The following is a 20671-nucleotide window of genomic DNA, read 5'->3' as shown; positions in this document are numbered from 1 at the left end:
AGAACACCACCCAGAGCGGAGAAGCCCAGCCGAGCACTTTCAGGGTAAGTGGCACCGGCCCAGAGATGTGGCTTAGATTCCAGCAGCTCTGACATTTCCCAGTATAATCAGATGTCATCTATGGAGATTTTAGCCAGACTCACACTCAGAAATGTTTGAATGAAGACTGTACTACTAACACGATTGTAGCCTTTCGCTATAATTATCTAACCTCAAAAACAAAGCTAAGATGCAGCCTGTGTCGGGGAGGAAGGGGTGAGGAAGATGGAATGAAATCTATCAGTGTCACCTGCAAAATTTGTTTTTATTAAACCAGCAGCCCCGGTCTTGCAGTGCATCTCAGAGGTGCAGTCTAGCTGTCTGCAGTCAGCTACATAATGATGTATATTTAGACACTGGAAACTCCAGTATCTGCTTGTGGTTCAGATTAGGTGTGGGGATTTTTCACTGGACTGTATTTTGGTGCAACTACGGTGTCTGACAGTGGATTTTAGAACTGAACAGTGGTTAGCTGCCTAGCCTTTGATATCGGCTCTTTGTGTATTTGCATCTGGGTTCCTCTGGCTCTCATTGGTGGTGTCTTCTCTGGGAAAGTCTCTTGAGTGTAACTGTGAGCTTGCAGTTCAGGGTATATGCGTCTCCCTTGGTTGGTTTGCAGCAGAGCATAGCAGGAACTCAACTGAATCTTGGTGAATAAAGAGGGAGGGAGCTGGCGTGCAGCTGACAGCTGTTTGCATTTCAGCCTATGGGATGGTTTGCATTTCTCAGCCAGGCGGGACCACGGAGCCAACCTCGCCACCCCAGGCTGATCTTCACTGTGAATCAGGGTTTGGCAGCTCCGGCCCCGACTGGGGTTTTCACGCTAAGATTTTTCCTTCCATTTTGTGATTCATGACTAAATATGGTTTGTGTTTCAAGACCGTGGAGCTGGGAACTGGAGTGTTCCCCTCCCACTAACTCCTCATTTTTGGCACGAGATGCACTCCAGTCAGTTGGAGCAAACCCCCCTGACCTGGGTGCCGTTCCAAGAGCAGACATTCTAGTGGGTTTTACCTAATTAGGAAATGCTTTGCTCCAAACCCAGCTGCTCATCAGGTTAGATAAGAGTTGTAAACCATTGAGCCAGCTTCTTTCTGGGGCATACAGATTTCTCTAACGACAGTGCTTGGCTTAGAGATTTTAAGATTCTTCCTAGACTTTTTTTTTGGGGGGGGGGGGTCAAATAAAAGCACATTTACTAAATTTTGAGATTTTTTTTTTTTTCCCTGCATGTTGAGGGTCCAATCTATTTCTTCTGCAGTGCATTCTAACACTCCACCAAACCTTTCTTGCCCAAGGAAAGGGTTACTAAAGACGTGTATTCCTGGTGTCCATACCATCACATTTTCAAAGTCTCCTAATCCTGAATATTTTATCCTGTTTTCAGCTCTTCCTTTTGGTTTGGAAAGTCTGCTTAGCGCATCCAGAGAGGGTACTGGTCTGGTGCTGGCCACCTCTGACACTTGCCGTGGACTGCTTTTTCTGCCTCATCTCCCTTAAATTTCTCACCTCTCTTCTTACTTCTTGATCTGCTAGCAAGGAAGCCAAGTCACATGACTGCCAAGCACAATCCAGTGTCTGGAAAGGGAAGGGAAGGGTGGGAAAGGAAAGAGTCACCCACTTGTAAGTTACATTTTCTATTCTTACAAGTAGAATCTGCAAGTGGAAGATCTCTGTCCTAAGCCTGGAAGTAGTGTAGAAAGGAAGCCAAGACTAGAAATAAAAAGATCTGGATAATGATAATAATCACACAGTAATTATAATTTAAATTAATAATTTAAAAATACTATTTACTGATAATTCATAATGTATATGCCACCATCAATTATTTTAAATACTTTAAAATATCTAATCCCCAAAAGACTCTATGTACTACACATGGATATTATTGTTCTTTCATAGATGGATAAAGAGACTGATTCAGAGATATTAAATAACTTACTAAATCACATAGCTTCTAAGTTTCGCCACTGAGATCCAGGCAGTGAGACTCCAGAGTCCAAGACCATAATCACTGGGTGCTATAATCTTTGCTGTCCCAACTTTACCACTTTTGAGATCTGGACAAGTCACTTCAACTCCTTGAGTCTTGATTTCCTTGTTAGCCTGGATTTTAAGTTATGTTCATGTTTCTAGATATGCTATAAATTGAAATTTTTTTTTCCATGAAAGTAGATTTTGAGGAATGAGCAGCATGTGAAATTTTGGAAATACTGAAACATTTCATGTAAAAAATGTTTAAAAGAATATTCTCTTTTGGATCCTGGGGACTTTAATTTTACATGTTTTTTGGCAAATCACTTTCCCTGAGTTTTCTCATTTGTAGAAATGAGGGTATTAAAAGAAAATGTTCTCTAATAAGCCTTCAATTTCCCAAATCTTTAAGGTGTCACTTTTGCTCCCACCTTCCAAATTTTGTCATGCGATTCAAGCTTAAACGTGGGATATTTAAAATACTGTTCTCTTACTGAAAGAATATATGCTCAATCTATTTACAAAACATCACAGAACCCAGGGTTTCATGTAAAACACCTAGAATATCCACCACTTCAAAAATAACCCCCATCAACATCTTGGTAAATATGATTGATCTTTTTTTCTAGTGCATAACAACACATTTTTAATGGGCTCATACAATGCATACCTCTAGCCTAGTATTGCATAAGAATGACCTGTAACTTATCCTATTATTTATGTTTCTTAAGGACAATAGAACATTCTACTGCAGGATATGCAATTTTTTGGACTCACTCTGCCTTGTTGGACTTAGAGGTTAATGGAGTGACTATGACCCCTAAAATTTTAAGCACCTCCTTAAGACACTTTGATTGGTTCCTCAGGGCTTTAATTTTACCCTTGTGTCCCCAGGATCCAATAGAGAATATTCTTTTAAACATTTTTTACATGAAATGTTTCAGTATTTCCAAAATTTCACATGCTGCTCATTCCTCAAAATCTACTTTTTTGGAAAAAAATTTTAATTTATAGCATATCTAGAAAAATATGAGTATGGGTGTATACAGACAGCAAATTTTAGGTAATTCATAACAAGTGACTGGCGACTTGTCCCTGTGAGATCAGATCTCATGGACCGATATTCCATCTGTGCTCTGCAGTAGTTCATCCCTTCACTTGCTTAGTCAATCTTTAAAGCGCTTATGAGCACACGTGATGTTCCTGTGCTGAAGACCTACTGTAGGAATGGAGAAGTCTGAGTTTAAGATTACAGTCTAATGAAAGTGCTTTGAGATAAATGGTGTGCTAGATAAGAATCAGCAGAGGGCGCTCTAGGAGTACAGAGGAGGAGTCAACTCCGGCTGGAAGGCGGGAGTGGTCAGGTAAGCCGCATCACGCCTGCGTCGGCTTCCTCCCTGATCCCTTTAGGACCCTGTGAAGCAGCTCCAGCCGGGATGTGCGAGGAGGAGGACAGCACCGCCTTGGTGTGTGACAATGGCTCTGGGCTCTGTAAGGCCGGCTTTGCGGGGGATGATGCTCCCCGGGCCGTTTTCCCGTCTATCGTGGGACGTCCTCGACATCAGGTGAGCAAAATTCTCTCTGAAGCAGAGAGAAACAAAGCCATATAGATTTGGTCCCTCTATGTCTCTGTGTCCAAGGATATTCATAGACTGTTGCTCTCTGCCTAGAAATTATGTAACTTTGTTAGAAATGTACCTCTGATGACTGATGTCCAGAGATAAGTGCCAATTTCATATACATTGTTGACCGATTACCTGGTGGGAGACTTTTTTTTTTTTTCATAAATACAAAAAGTATGACTTTTCCCCCCCATAAATCCTTTCTGTCTAAATGTAACCATGGTCATCAGCATCAAAAATATCTATGAGTTATCTGATGTATTCCATAGCTACTCTATGGAAAGAAACTACAGTAAAAGGTCAGGTTGCTCATTCTCAAAGAACCTAATGGGAAATGAAAGTAAGCATTGTAATTTTACATCTGTTAGATGTCAACAAAATACATGTGGATAGACATATGACAATTTTACATAACATTATATAGAAAGTAAATATGGATGGCAGCCACAGGGTGAAAGGTGAGAGCTTCATCCCAGAAATTCCCCTTTTACATCAGAAATGTATTTTGCACATTGAGCCTATCTGATTGATATTTAGACTTTTGATTTGGCATCAATTCACAAGAAGACATAATAGAAGCCTTCCCCAGTGAAAGAACTCTGTCTCTTTGTTGAACTTTTACAACCAAGATATTTTACAAAAATCACTTCTTAAGGAATGATAGGAGCCCCACCTGTTTTGCAGTTCTGTCACTCCAATGCAATTTTAAATTTCAGTCATGAGGATTCTTTTTTTTTCCTAAAGATTCACATTAATGACTAAAAAAATGCATCCCACTAGTTTAGGCAGATAGCGTAATATTGATTGGTATGATTTTATCTATTAGAAACCAAGTACTGAGTGGTCATTTGTAGAAATAATGCTTTTGCTTATAATGGTTAGATATACTCTTGAGTAGGTGACAGTTCCAAACGTATAGTTTAAAGGATTCATGACAGGCAAAATGCCATTTAATCCATTCAACAAATAATGATTGAGTGTCAGATACATGCCAGGCAATTTGTCTTAGTGGCAAATAAGACAGATACAATCTTTGCCCTAAGAGAGCTTATGAAGGAACACAGAAGATAAATGACAAAGTCGCCTTACCCTCAAGGTTCTCTGCTATTTGTAGGCCTGTTCAGGCCTGTTTCAAATCACCTAAGGGGTGTTTCCTAAGAGCTCAATGACTATAGGATCAGCAGGTCATTGCTGGTACTGGAAGGACTTTCATTGCAATGAGTTAACCCTTTGTGTTGGACAGTAATCGGTTCACAAGCTCTGAGAGAGGCTGACTTGTACTGTGTTGAAATTTTCAGGGAGTGATGGTGGGAATGGGACAGAAAGACAGCTACGTGGGTGATGAAGCACAAAGCAAAAGAGGGATTCTGACCCTGAAGTACCCGATAGAACACGGCATCATCACCAACTGGGATGACATGGAAAAGGTACTGGGAGAGGCCCGGATCGCAAACGTCTGGCTACTGCTGGGGAAACAACAGGCTCGCCTTGCCTGGTTGTGCTTCTCCTTGTTGGTGTTCCTTCTGGATTATTACCAACTGAATTTTTAAAAATCTGAACTTTATTTATTTATTTTAAAAAGCAAATTCCTTGACTAAGGGGGTTTAATAAAGCAATTAGAGGCAGACTGGCTGCCCAGGTGGCGCTAGTGGTGAAGAATCCGCCTGCCAGTGCAGGAGATGCAAGAGATGTGGGTTCGATCCCTGGGTGGGGAAGATGCCCTGGAGGAGGAAATGGCAACCCACTCCAGCATTCTTGCCTGGAGAATCCCACGGACAGAGAAGCCTGGTGGGCTACAGTCCACGGGGTTGAAGAGAGTCGGACACAACGGAGCGACTAAGCATAGCACAGAGGGAGCGAGCTCTAAAAATGGGAACAGTAGTCCTTTGACAGTGGTGGGGTTTATAGTCTATTGCTCAGACAACTGGCTTGGCCTCTAAGGACAAGCACTGTATGGGCTGCAAACAGGGTACCAAGGGATGGAAGAGTGGGGAAGAGCCTTCACCCACCCACTCCTGAAAGTTTTTCATTAATTTACCCTGAACATAAAAAAAAAAACAAACTGGTTGTTCTTTTTTTTTTTGCTTTTAGTTTTCTCTATAGAAAAGGGGCTGTGACATTGTAGCTTTGGTACATTCCTAAAATGTCCCTCAACATATTGAAGCACAAGCAACCAACACAAATTTTTAAATAAACAGTTCAAAAAATATCTCCCTGAGTGGCATTAAGTGAAGTCTTTCTCTCCTAGACCCCTATAGAAGAGCTAATGAGAAGAGTTAAATCTGAGGATTTTGATGTTTGCTCTTAAGCATCATGGAAACAAAGCGATCAAAGAAAAAGCAGAAGAGATAATGAGAAAGTGACCTAAATTTTTTAAATGTGGCAAATATGTTAGAACCAGAAAATCTGGACTTTTATAGATCTGTCAGCTCCACACACGCAGGTGCACACACATACTCTCTCTCACGATTTTAAAAGAAAGTAGTCTTTAAAAGAAAATAATGTTGCTAGAATTTATCAGTGATAATGCTGAAACCTCTGCTGCTCTACAAAAAAAAAATGTGTTTCATTCGGTTTGCTGAGTCTAAGAGTTTGGATTTGGGTAAGACTGCAGTAGACACTGAGGAGGAGATAATAATAGTGATGAGAAAATTCTCTTTTAAGACTTTCTCCATGGAGCTGGCAGCATCACAGAAGGGATACACCTGGAGAAAAACAAAGGAAGCATACTGTCATTTCTAAGATGTAAAGTGTCTTCTGGAGAGAGAGAGAGGAAGAAGGGAGACAGAGTGGGGAGAGAGATTGGTTGGTTTCTAATGATGTTTCAGACTATCAACAGTATTCAATAAGATTGGCCGCATTTCTTTTCTTTCTTTTTTTTTTTTTTTTTAAATTTCTTGAGCACTGTGTTACTTTTACTCCATCAAAGGAGTAGAACTTTCAGGAGTCTCATTTCCTTTCTAGAAACCACAAATTCAAAACCAAAGAAACTGCAACAAGATAAAGAATCTTTAAAGTCAATCCAGCTTTTGTTAATGTACAAACTTTCACTAGCAGTTCTTGTTTTTATTTTGTTTTAATTCTGAATGAATTTAATATATTTCAGGCACGAGTGGAGAATTTTTGGGGCTTTCAAAAATAATCAACTGAACTCTTTTCACAATAGTTTGTTCTTTATGGCATCCAGGGTTAAAAAGGATGCTTACAGAGAACTCTACTCAATATTCTACAGTAACCTATATAGGAAAAGAATTTGAAAAAGACTTTTCAGTATAACTGAATCACTTATCGGTACACCTGAAACTAATATAATATTGTAAATTGACTATACTCCAATATAAAATAAAAATTAAATTACAAGAAGAAGCAGCTCAAAAAATAAAAATAAAGCGCATGCTTAAGCATGAAGCAGATGCAAGCATGTTCAAAGTACATCACGCTAGAAACAGGCACTGGCTTTTTGGGGAAACACCTGAAGGCCAAGGTCTGTCCATGAATGAAAGGTCCAGTGTGTGCCAAGCAGGGTAGGCGTCTTTCAACCCTGGGGAGCAAAAAGAGGAATGGAGGGGTGGGAAAATTCCCTTAAATATTAAAAATAACCATTGGGTTTTCAGATCTGCTTCATTCATCCATTCATATATCATTCATTTGTCCCTTTACTTGCTACACTAAGTCATTTGCCCACGAATATTAAAGTGGGGGCTTCCCTGGTGGCTCAGCAGTAAAGCTTCCGCTTGCAATGCAGGAGACACAAGAGACATGGGTTTGATCCCTGGCTCAGGCTGGTCCCCTGGAGGAGGAAATGGAAACCCACTCCAGTATTCTTGCCAGGAAAATCCTGTGGATAGGGGAGCCTGGTGGGCTACAGTCCATGGGCTTGCAAAGGGTTGGACACGACTTAGTGAGCACCAGTGGGTGAAGAAGATATAGTTGAATAATGGCGACATTTGCTCCGGGCCAGGCACTGGGCTGAATAGTAACTCTAGGGTTCCCTGATTTTAGTCTCACAAAGATATGAATTATTTTTATATTCCCCATGAAGAGATTGTTTCAGAGAAGGGTTAAAATTTGCCTACACTCATATAACCAAGAAGTGCTTAAGCCAGGATTTGAACCCAGGTTTCACTCCAGAGCCTATGTCCTTAACCACTACCCTATCCTGCCTCATAGACCTGGGTTTGGGTTTTTGCTCATTCACTTACCAGGTGTGAGTTTTCAGGTAAGTTCCTTGTAGTCTTTAAGCTTGAGTCTCTGCACCTGTGAGAAGGTGGGCGCATAATGAGCGCTTGTATTTGGACCTGGCTCCACGTGCTCATTCCGGTCCCTTTTCGAGGACTGCCGCGCCTCTGCCGCGCCTCATTGCTGTGCTTTTCCTCGGCCCCCTAGATCTGGCACCACTCTTTCTACAACGAGCTTCGTGTTGCTCCTGAAGAGCATCCAACCCTTCTCACCGAGGCGCCCCTGAACCCCAAGGCCAACCGGGAGAAAATGACCCAGGTAAATACCACTCTAGGACCCAGCACTTTGGGGCTTGGAGGACATCCTTGAAGGGGGTTGCACAGAAGAGCAGATAAAAGGCCCGTCCAACAGTCCACTCGCAGGCTGACAACTTTCCTGGATTCCCAAGGCCATAGGCATAAGACATCCTTACTGCAGGAATGGCCCCTTGGCTCAAAGAGCAATAGGAAATTGTCCAGATTTAACTGAAAAGGCCACATGTTTAGGTTTAAAACTTCTCAGGAGAAATCATTTCAAAATGCAGGACAACATACAATGGAGAATTTTGGTCCTGGAGTCAGATCCCAGTTTGAAGATTCAATCTGTCACTTATCAGACGTGTGACTTTAAAATATCCACTTAGTTTTCATAGACTCAGGTTCCTTATCCGTATGTTGAGAATAATATTAGTACTATTATTTTTCAAACCATTCAAAGATTAATGAGACAAATGCTAAATGTGTTTCATGGTACCTGGTATGATAAACGCTAAACAGGTATTTCTTTATTGTGACTTTCTGAAGCTCAGAGATTTTGGAACAGGAGACTCTCTATTCCATCATCCAGACAAAGTTTCCAGTTTGGATGAGCTGCTTAATAAACACACCTAGTGTCAACTTCATGCTTGTTATGGTTAAGCACTTGGCTAAGCATTTTATACAGACTGTCTCTTTAAATCTTAACTTAAAGCATGAGCTATTAGTATCCTAATAATATAAATGAAGGCTTCCCTGATGGCTCAGTCTGTAAAGAATCTTGCCTGCAATTCAGGAGACCCAAGTTCTATTCCTGGGTCAGGAAGATCCCCTGGAGAAGGAAATAGTAACCCACTCCAGTATTCTTGCCTGGAAAATCCCGTGGACAAAGGAGCCTGGTGGGCTATATACTCCATGGGGTTGTAAGAGTCAGACTTAGCAACTAAACCACCACCAATATAAATGAAGAATCTGAGACTTAAGTACATGAGGTGATGGTCCCAAGGTCACACAGCTAGAAGTGCCAGAGCTTGGATCTGGCCCACAATCTTTTGACCTCAGAGAATAATAAACATCAATACTGCAGAGCCTTTTTCTTGGAAGAGCTCTGGATGCCTCATCAACACACTAGCAGCTGTTCTCTGCAGGGGAACATCTGTGTGTCTGGAAAGGACTCATGACCCAAGAGATGCTGTTTCTTAAGGGAGCTTTTTTCCCAGTGAATGGTAAAAACAAATAGTTGGGAATTATGGCCGTCTAGCAAACTATGCTCGGAGAAGGCAATGGCACCCCACTCCAGCTCTCTTGCCTGGAAAATCCCATGGATGGAGGAGCCTGGTAGGTTGTTGAGTTGGGCACAACTGAGTGACTTCTCTTTTACTTTTCACTTTCATGCGTTGGAGAAGGAAATGGCAACCCACTCCAGTGTTCTTGCCTGGAGAATCCCAGGGACAGGGGAGCCTTGTGGGCTGCCGTCTATGGGGTCGCACAGAGTCGGACACGACTGAAGCGACTTGGCAGCAGCAGCAAACTATGCTAGATGTTTACTCTGGTGAATAGACCGGAGAGGGTTTTGCAGATGGAGATATGGAGGCCTATGGGCATCTCCGTGGGCACACATTTCTAACACGTGACCTGGAGGGGCTCTGGTGCTGACTGTGCTCTGGACGGCATGAACTGCCGCATCAACACTCATATTTGGTTCTCTGTTACCAGCGGGCAGTTCTTTTCTTCTAGCAATCAGGACTCCTTCACTGCAGCTAGATTGGCCTCAGACTCGAGGGCTGACACTGACCCAGCAACTGCAGAAAAAAGTTGAACAGATTAAATGGAATCTCAGACAGATCACGGAATGAGGTTCCTCTCAACCAGTCTGAGCTTCAGTAGTTTAGGCTCCATTCTTTCACTGTTCAGGGCCTGGGTTCGATCCCTGGTTGGGGAACAAAGATCCCGCAGGCCGCCCACATTAGTCAGTTGTTAGTTTGGTGAGTTCTTCAGGTCACGTTCAAGTCAGGGCCAGGACCAGAAGCTAGACCCTCCTTATATCCGGCTGGTCATGTGTGCACACTGTCCCTTCTACCCCCAGATACCAGGTCACCGGTATAGTGGTCTCTCCATTTCCACCTTCCTTTCTCCTCGACCAGTAACCAAGGCTTCTCTGACCCTCCTTTACCCTAGTTTCCTCTACCCAGAACCAGGCGGGCCCACCTGCAGTCATCAACAAGATGCTCTCTTGTGCATTCTTGGTGATACTGGCAGCATCATTAACTCATCTCTTTGGCTTGCTTTGCAGATTATGTTCGAGACTTTCAATGTCCCAGCCATGTATGTGGCTATTCAGGCGGTGCTGTCCCTCTACGCCTCTGGACGTACAACTGGTAGGTGGCTGAGCAGGGGGAAAGCCCTGGTTGGGTACACCATCAGTTACAGGATGGAATGGTTCCTAAACATGTGTGTTGTGATGGACTGGGGGTTATTGAGAATTGACAGTTAATTCCACCCCTTGAGGGCTTCTTCTCACCTTTGAAAAAAAGCCCTTTAACTTGTATTTCCAGGAGGACTTCTATTGTTTCCTCTTCCTGTTCTTTTTTTTCCCCTTTCTTTTCTTTACCTAGCCCTGCCTCAACTCTCTTTTCCTATCAAATGCCTTCCTTCCTTTCAAATAAAAGGTTTAGAAATTCCCCTTCTACTAGACCAGTAAGTGATCATACACCAGGTCATTCCCCTGGTGACTATTGTCGTGCACAACTGTCCCCCAGGCATTGTGCTGGACTCTGGAGATGGTGTCACCCACAACGTGCCCATCTATGAGGGCTACGCCCTGCCCCACGCCATCATGCGTCTGGACCTGGCTGGCCGAGATCTCACCGACTACCTCATGAAGATCCTGACCGAGCGAGGCTATTCCTTCGTGACCACCGGTGAGGCCTGAGGGACATAAAGGGAGGGGTCATCGGGGCGGGGTGTTCTTCCCTGACCTGGTGGCTATCCAAGGGAACAATGGGAGGGAGCCTTGCAGACAGCGAGACCTGACACTAATTCGCAGGGTGAAGCTCTGAGTATTTTGCTATGTGTGATCGCAAAACAATCACACCATTTCCTTGAGAAGAATAGTTTCAACCATCAGGTCTTCTGAGCTCGTCAGAGTTGCATTCTTTGATCGTTTTTTAATCCCTTCCACTCACACACAAGGAGACTGAAAATAGGGGAGGAATTGGGGGATTGGGATCGACATATATACTCTCCTGATACTATGTGGGAAGTAGATAACTAATGAGACCCTGCTGCATAGCACTGGGAACTCTGCTCGATGCTCCACCATGACCTGAAAAGGAAGGAAATCCAGAGGAAAAGAGCGCATTATATGTGTACGTATAGCTGAATCACTTTGCTGTGCAATAGAAACTAATATAACATTGTAAAGCAACTATACTCCAAAAAAAATTAATTTGAAAAGAGCCTGGAAATAGTATGGCATGGTGATTGGCAGTCTTTGGAAACATCTTGACAGGGCTTAGGTCCCAGTTCTGCCACTCACTAACTGTGTGACCTTGGACAAGATGCCCAAGTCCGCTAAGCCACAGGCTGTCTGTAAAATGAGAATAATCATTTACTCTTTCTCACAAGGATGTTGGGAGTAGTCAATGAGATCATGCACGTGGAATTCCTGGTCCTGAGGAAGCTTGAGATACTTACTTGTTAGTGATTAGTAATACAAACCCAGCAGGCAATGACATGTTTGTCTTCCAACTAAACTGGTACCCTTGGTCTCTCTCTATGAGAGGCAGAGGCAGGCAGTCCTAGAGACATCAGGACAACCTCAGTGCCCTTGATCCTGGCTGCCTGCCCTTCCCTCACCAATTTACTCTTGTCCAAATGTTCAGGTTTTTGGACATGCCCGAGACTTATCCTAGACTCCAAACTTGAGCCCTGACAATTTAAAAATCTCTTTCTGGGATAGAGAGTTGAATGAATTCTGACCCTTCTCTGCCCCCTCTGAGGAATTCCAAGATGCCTCCAAAAAGTTCCTAGAGGCCTGGGTAAAACCGATAGTTTAGAACTTTAGAAGACAGGAGTCGGAAAGGGGTCTGCCCACCCACTTCTTCCATGCACCACTGGGACCTTCTCTGCTGGGACTGATCCTGAGCCTCTTTCTGGAAGGTGATGAGTTTTCCAAGGACTTGAGTTGGAATTCACCTGGGTCAGACAACATGGGTCTTCAGAGCTTTTTAAAACTGTAGCTGCTTCTAAGGGACTCTTTCGGCATGAATCTTCCTGGTCAGCTGAAAATCCAACATAACAAACTGTTATATAGCACGTATAACAGAGAGTCGTTAATTAATCATGCAAAAAAGTTAATGTCCAAAAGGATTCCTGCTCTTCGTCTGTTGCTAGCCAGCTCATTTTCATCCTATCATGCGCTGTCTGGACCTTGTCTGCTTAGAAGTTTCTCTGTGTGAAGCACTTTGCTGGGAACAGAAGTGGTTCCCTAATGGACCTATAATTTAATTGTCCTCATGGATCTGGGGTTGCAGAATAGAATACACACTTTCAGGGAGAAACCTGTATTGTAAGACAGTGCTGTAGGGCAGACGGATTTTTACTACCCGTGCAAATCTCAAGGTTGGCCACCATGTTTGTATCTCATTGACAGCTGAGCGTGAGATTGTCCGGGACATCAAGGAGAAACTGTGCTACGTAGCCCTGGACTTTGAGAACGAGATGGCCACCGCCGCATCCTCCTCCTCCCTGGAGAAGAGCTATGAGCTGCCTGATGGGCAGGTGATCACCATCGGGAATGAGCGTTTCCGCTGCCCGGAGACCCTGTTCCAGCCCTCGTTCATCGGTAGGCAGCACGCCCGGGGAGAGCACCCTGCTCTCCTTCCACCAGCCGGTCTCAGCCCCCAGCGCCCTTCTGCGTGTGGCAACGTGTGACAGGGGCCAAAACACCAAGGGCACCTCTGAGCCAGGGCAAGGGGAAGAATGTCACATTTTTAAAGTGAGAAGCCATAAGCCATGAAAGGAGTTTTCTTTTTAAGAAAACATTATCTAGGTTGTAGTCTAGCTGAAGCATTCTTGGTGTTATGGTTTATGGTGAAAGAATCAGATACTGTCCATGCTTAGGAGACAGCGGAGCCACCGGAAGGACGGGTTGAATGCTGAGTCTGGAAATAACAGGGGAAGAGAAAAATGGAAATGTCCGTTCCTACACTAGCATTGACCTTGGGAGACAGGTTAGCATAGTTGTTTATAGAGAGGTGAGCCTGGGGGTGAATCTCAGTTCTCCTTTCATAATTCTGCCTCCTGGAGCCTCATCTGTAAAATGTCTTCATTTGTAAAAAGTATCGTCATCTTTAAAATGAGATGTGTGTGGGGGCGGGGACACTGATTGCACTCAATGCTGATTAGATGTTCAGTTCAGTTGCTCAGTCGTGTCCGACTCCATGAGACCCCATGGACTGCAGCACACCAGGCCTCCCTGTCCATCACCAACTCCCGGAGTTTACCCAAACTCATACTGGCAGTAATCAATTACTAAGCATGATTAGTAGTACATCATAAAGCTGTAAAAGATGAAGAGCCATCTGGAGGTTCTTTTCAAAAAGACCCACGTCAGAAATTAACAAGAAATTCAGACAAAAAAATATTATCAAGGTTGAAGAAAAACGAGTCTTTGTGCAAATAAAATGAAACGTGTTTCGAATGTTCCAACACCACTTAGCTTTGAGGGGTGAGAACAAGACAGCAGTCAAGGAGAGATTTAGGAGTTCTGAGCAACAGCTGTGGCATTAGCTCAGCCTGGGACCTTCACAAGGCTTTGGGAATTTGAAGGCTTTGCTTTTTATTTGAATCCTTTATAGTAGTGAGTCTATTAAGACTTAGGACTGTGATATTGTAGCCTCTCACCCTTCCAGAGACGCCAAAGCAGGGCTTCCTCCCTAGACAAATGGTAGGAGGACCTGGGACATTTCAAGGGTCTTTCGGTCCTGAGATTGTGGCTGCTAGAGTGTTGTGCCTGCCAAGCTGTGGTCCAGAGTGAGATCGTCCAGTTGCTCATATGGTCTTCCATGTCAGCCTGGGTCTTCTCTATCACCCAAGGACCGTAACCGGTGTCTCTTTTCCAGGGATGGAGTCTGCTGGCATCCATGAGACCACGTACAACAGCATCATGAAGTGTGACATTGACATCAGGAAGGACCTCTATGCTAACAACGTCCTCTCCGGGGGCACCACCATGTACCCCGGCATTGCTGACCGCATGCAGAAAGAGATCACGGCCCTGGCGCCCAGCACCATGAAGATCAAGGTAGAAGCTCTGCGACAGGCCCTTATATGCTGCTGGCAGTGCCCAGCTTACAACCAGAAGTGAGGGATTCTTCAGAGGCTACGTCTTGGTTGCATACACTTATGGGTCCTGGAGCTAGGCAGTGGGTAAACGGCCTCAAGTATCATACTTTTAAGGGTCTAAGTCAGTTCCATTCATAGAGGAGTTGAATTATCTTGTACAAAGTTTAATCAACACTTATCCATGTCAGTCAGCTATCAGCGGATGCAGGAAAAGGTCAATAGAGCCGCTTGTGTGCCCATATCTCACTGAAATACACAATACGTTGTTTTTCCTCATCATGAAAGTAGTGCATCTCATGTATAGAACATTATAAACATTACAGGTGAGCCTGACCTTTCTAAACAGGTATAAATCCTGTACCTTCAGTAGTATACTCTTCTTGCAGTACTAAATGTGATTCCATCTCAGCAGCCAGGAATTGGAACTTTATCTTCATCTCTCTTTCTGATGCACCTTTTGAAACAAGTGCTCCAAAGTGCAGCATGACCCCAGGATAGCCAAACTCACTCCCTGAGCCAGCAGGACCCCTACACTGTGTTCGTTTTGAGTCAGTCAGAGGAACTCAGATTAAAAGGCTATCATTCTTTGGAGGTACGCTAACATGTGGCTGGTGACTTCGCAAAGGCTGCTGTTACTCTGAAATCAGGAGGCCAGGCTGGGACCTTCTGATCCATGTCCCAGGGAGCGGGAGAAAGGGCACTCGTGGTGCAGTTCATACACACGAGAGGTATTCAGACCAGTTCTCTGTTATTTGCGCTCCCGTCTCTTTTTGTAAGAAAAGAGTCTGCAGCTAACATAACAGGGTGTGCTAGACTGAAGCACACTCTCCACATTACAGGCGAGGAGGTACTGTGGGGTGAGAGGAGAGAGGCTGTTTTCTGAGGATTTGTGTTCCTCGGATGATAGACACCCAGCCAGAGCTGGGTAGTTTCTAGTTCTCCAATCTGGAGTCTTGAATAGAAATGAGTGTAGAATTTTGAGCTCCAGTGTGGTGAGAGCAAACCATTGAAAACCTGGGACAGTAAGATGATGACATCATGGGAAACTGAAACTGAATGGGGTTGGGGGTGGTCTGTAGGGATTCTGTATGTCTGTACCACTTGTATGTAAATCTTAAAGTATCTAAAACTGAAAGGTATTTCTAAAACAGAAAAAACACCTGGGAGAGGTCCTGGTTTGCATATTGGGTCTGACATGTACCAGTCAGTGTGACCAAGGTCAATTACTTAAACCTCGCTCAGTCTGTTTCCTCATTAGAATATGGGACAGATTCAGTCCTTACTCTTCAAGGTGGTTATGAAGATTAAATGAGATAGTGCATGTAAAATACTGGACAAAGTGCTTGGCAGATAGTAAGTGGTCAGTAAACATCAGCTACTTGTATTAAAAATAAATGTTCAACCAGAGCTCAAGGAATAAAGAGAAATTAAACCCGTTCACCACAGTTGCAGAAATATCTTATTTATTGGCCAAGTGTCAATATTTATTTCTACCTAAGTATCCAAGTCTGATGTGGAATTTAGACTTACTCAACTCTAGCTATTTTTAGACCCAGAGAGCAGAGATCAAGGTAGATGTACCCTTGTTCTGAATCACTGCTCTCTGGGCCTAAACCATTCATTGATTTAAGAAACATCAGCACGTCCTTGCGTGCCAGGCCGGTTTATGCTGGTAGGGCCAGCCAGTGCAAGCTTAGCTGAGACTTATCCCAGGGGAATCTTCATCCCAGCAATGGATCCTTCAGTGTTAAACAGTGCATCTTGGTAGACTTAATCAGGTCTCACAGTAAGTTCTTATATGGTCAGAAGTTCTGACACAGTTAAAATTCCCCTGGAAGTGGCGGGTGTTTGTGTCCACAGAGTGTATGTGTTGTGCTGAGCTCTGAAGAACAGCTGATAGGAATCAGGGACAATGTCAGGGCTTAAGTGGAGGTTGTGTAGAATTGGGGGCCAGCTTTCCGTTTGTCTGATAGTAGGCATCACTGACTTGATGGACATGAGTTTGGGTGAACTCTGGGAGTTGGTGATGGATAGGGAGGCCTGGCATGCTGTGATTCATGGGGTCGCAAGGAGTCAGACTCGACTGAGCGACTGAACTGAACTGAACTGAACTGAACTGAAGCTGAAGTGTCAGAGAAGTTTTGGAGTAGATTGTTTAACAGCAGTCCCCAACCTTTTTGGCATCAGGGGCCGGTTTCGTGGAAGACAGTTTTTCCCACGGACTGGGGGTTAGGGGATGGTTTTGGGCTGATTCCAGTGCATTCCATTTATTGTGCGCAGTATTTCTGCTGTTGTTACATCAGCTCCACCTCAGATCATCAGGCATTAGATCCCAAGGGTTAGTGACCCCTGGTATAAAAGGAAGCCGGGAAACCAAAGGTGCTCATTGAAGAATCTATAAATCCACAACTATTCACACCCCGTGAGTTAGGGTTCAATTTCAGCATCTAACAGCCAAGACTGTCCCCAGGGCCCACGCAACTTCGGCCGGGGCCACATGTCCTGACCATGCTGGAATCCCCAGTCCCCCCAGTGCGCTAATGGCCTTTCTCATCCTGACCAACAGATCATCGCCCCTCCCGAGCGCAAATACTCTGTCTGGATTGGCGGCTCCATCCTGGCCTCTCTGTCCACCTTCCAGCAGATGTGGATCAGCAAACAGGAGTACGACGAGGCCGGGCCGTCCATCGTCCACCGCAAATGTTTCTGAGACACTGCCCTGCTCTCTTGTCTGTCTCTCGTACACACTGTGAATGTTCTGTGGAATAGTGCCTTCAATTCTTTTTCAAATCATTCCTAGCCCAAGCTCTGACTCGCTACCTATGTGTTTTTTAATAAATCTGAGATATGTTACCTGTAATCTGTAGCCTTGGCTTCAGATCAGCGTCAGGCTGATCACGTTGTTTTTGTTAGACTGACCTCACCTGTTATGGATTTCCCTGGTGGCTCAGACAGTAAAGCGTCTGCCTATAATGCGGGAGACCCAGGTTTGATCCCTGGGTTGAGAAGATCCTCTGGAGAAGGAAATGGCAACCCACTCCAGTACTCTTGCCTGGAAAATCCCATGGACAGAGGAGCGTGGTAGGCCCATGGGGTTGCAAAGAGTTGGACACGACTGAGCAACTTCACTCACCCGTTATGGAGTGGCTCCCTCTAGTGGTGCTTCTATGGACATGACAACCCGGATGTGTAAGTTTCCCAGGAAAGGCTGCAATTACATTAAGGTGAGACGTGCCAACTAATGCTGTACCGGGAAAAATTTGCAGATACACAGGAGATAAACATAAACATGGATTAAAGTGTATCAATAGGATAGTGCATATTGACTGCACAACCTGATGAGTCATTATATAACTTTGCTCTCTATAACTGCCTGATAGCCTGTGTACACATACGTACATATATTATACATATATATGACTTTTTCTATATGAAATATTAAACTTGGATATATATATTTTAAAGTGTGACTTTTAAGTTTACCAGAGGAAATACAGATTTTTAAAAAACAGAAACACTGCTAAAATCTTACTATACATCTAAAGCATCTGTTTCCCTTCTGATCAATACCTGTCTCTGAAATGATACTACAGATACATTCAGGCTGGAAGAGATGGGAAAAATAACACTATTTTGCAAGCACTACCGGTGTCAATCATCACACTAAGGGGTTTACACATATCTCCACGCATTTGTTCTTCAGAACGCTCTGGGCCCATTTTATTTTATTTTGACATTAATTTTTTACTGAAGTATATTTGATTTACAATGTGTTAGTTTCAGATGTACATCAAAGTGATCCCGTTGTGCACACAGATGTATCTATTCTTTTTCAGATTCCCTTCCCTTATAGGTTATTAAAAATACTGAGTATGGTTTCCTGTGCTACACAGTAGGTCCTTGCTAATTATCCATTTTATATGTAGCAGTGTGTGTGTGTGAATCCTAAACATCTTATAGAGAGAAAAACAGCAGTTGTTCCCTTAATATCAAATTATATAGGAGAGCTGCCAACTTCTCTTCTACTCCTCTGGCCCAAGAGGTACAAAGATGTATAAAAGTATTTCCCCTGCCCTTAAGCATTTTTTCTCAAAGCGCTTTTCCTCCCAGGCTGCTTAACATCCTTGAAGCGCCCAGGTACAATGCCACTTGTCTTCCTGGGGACAGCTGCCCCTCGTTGACTTTGGGAATGAGAGAGTGGGTTTCCATCCATGGCAGTGTCTCACTACAGAGAGCTCAGAGCCAAAGACTGAACGCCTTTTTGATCCAGAAAATCCCCTGGTCTTCTCCGCCCTATGCTGCTGCTAAGTCGCTTCAGTCGTGCCCGACTCTGTGCAACCCCATAGACAGCAGCCCACCAGGCTACCCCATCCCTGGGATTCTCCAGGCAAGAACACTGGAGTGGGTTGCCATTTCCTTCTCCAATGCATGAAAGTGAAAAGTGAAAGGGAAGTCGCTCATAGTTTGACCTAATTAAATCAATACTACACATAATAAGAGCTGGCATGTACTGGGTCCCTGCCATGACCAGATCCTGCCAAGCCCTTTAAATTAGGGTCTCGTTTTACCCTGCGACAGATCTATGGAGTAAATATTCTCATTGCCTTCTTACGGATGGGACAATCCAATGTCATACTACCGGCAGAGACGGGACTTGGGTTTGGTTCCAAATCCGTACTGTTAGTATTTAAGCCAGCATTTCTCAAAGTACAGCTCACACAGGTCGACCTCGTCAGAGGCTCGTCTTTTAAAGGATAACTAACTATGCACTTATCTTTGGCTGTCCTGGGTCTCTGTGGCTGATGGGCTTTTCTCCAGCTGAAGCAAGTGGGCTTCTCATCGCAGTGGCTTCTCTTGTGCCAATCCTAACTCTGAAATTGGCAGACAGATTCTTTACCACTGAGCCACCAGGGAATCCCCCCGGGGCTCATTTTAAATGGGCCTATTTCTGGGAAACCCAAAGCCTGCCGAACAAGGACGTCTGGAGCTGTGGTTGAGAACTGGAGCTTTAATCAGATTTCTCTGGTGATTCTTTCGCACATCAAAACTTGAGAACCACTGTAAAATACTAGGATTGAAATAGTCCAGTTGTAAATTTATGCTTACCAGGCAAGGCACTTAATACCCACTAAACTGAAACTTAATGATTAATATGCTAATATTTGGAAACAGATCACAGTCATAATTGAGGTAAAAATCACCTACCATTTCATAGTCTTTACAGGGTTCAGATGAAAGTGAAAGTGAAGTCGCTCAGTCGTGTCCGACTCTTTGCGAGACCGTGGACTGTAGCCTACCAGGCTCTGAGGAGCCTCTCAGTCCATGGAATTTTCAGGTAAAGTGAACCAAGCTGACTGCGCTGGTGTACTTCATACTCACCACCAGAGGGCGTGAAGTCTCTGGTAAAAGCAAGGGCGTCTAGAACAAGGTATCTAGAAACTGGTGGTGGTGCTGCTGCTAAGTCGCTTCAGTCGTGCCCGACTCTGTGCGACCCCATAGATGGCAGCCCATCAGGCTCCCTCGTCCCTGGGATTCTCCAGGCAAGAACACTGGAGTGGGCTGCCATTTCCGTCTCCAATGCAGGAAAGTGAAAAGTGAAGGTGAAGTTGCTCAGTCGTGTCCGACTCTTAGCAACCTCATGGACAGTGGCCAGAGGTAAAAATCAGGAAAACCAGAACGACCCGCTGAATGTGCATTCGTGAAATGTTCTTTCTATATGAGCACACAGAGGCAGTGCCTAAGCACTTTCTTCCTGTCACAGATCAGTAATTCCTCCCTTTGATTCTGCAGATGCTAATGACGCGAAGGGCTGGACAGGTGAGAGTCTCTTGTTGAGCCTCACATGAATCTCCAGAGGAGGGAAACCCAGCAACAGACAGGCTCGGCTGCTTCCTGAGTCCTCTTCTCTCCCCAAACTCTAACACTCCTTCTGTGACCACAAACTTTCCCGCAACAGGCTTACATAACCCTTGAGGATGACCTGGACTTTTAATAACATTTATTCATATCACGCAAGCTTTGCTGTGAGCATATGAGCAAGAGAAAACATTATTTTTGAAAAACAAATAATTCTGTTATTGCTGAAGCATCATTTGTGTAGTCAGGCTGAACTTGAGTATTTTTTAACAGGATTTCAAACAAAGAACATTCTGGAAGAGATGTGATTACTGCACTGGAGGGGGCTGTCTGGGCTAACACACTCTGTCTGCAGCTAAG

At 44.1% G+C, this 20671-nt stretch overlaps 1 protein-coding gene across 1 annotated transcript; it reads left to right on the top strand.

The window, feature by feature from the left end:
- On the top strand, positions 1-17315 carry ACTA2 (actin alpha 2, smooth muscle). Its single transcript, XM_004020019.5, has 9 exons — positions 1-44; positions 3424-3578; positions 4934-5062; positions 8022-8132; positions 10401-10485; positions 10867-11028; positions 12762-12953; positions 14233-14414; positions 17022-17315. The coding sequence occupies exons 2-9, from the start codon at positions 3450-3452 to the stop codon at positions 17163-17165; spliced, it is 1134 nt and encodes a 377-aa protein (XP_004020068.3). The 5' UTR covers positions 1-44; positions 3424-3449; the 3' UTR covers positions 17166-17315.
- Positions 17316-20671: the final 3356 nt, after the last annotated feature.

This window comes from Ovis aries, chromosome 22 (genome assembly GCF_016772045.2).
Source record: "Ovis aries strain OAR_USU_Benz2616 breed Rambouillet chromosome 22, ARS-UI_Ramb_v3.0, whole genome shotgun sequence".
Lineage (NCBI taxonomy): Eukaryota > Metazoa > Chordata > Mammalia > Artiodactyla > Bovidae > Ovis > Ovis aries.
The sequence above is the reverse complement of the archived record's forward strand: the minus strand, read 5'-3'. Positions and strand labels throughout refer to the sequence as shown.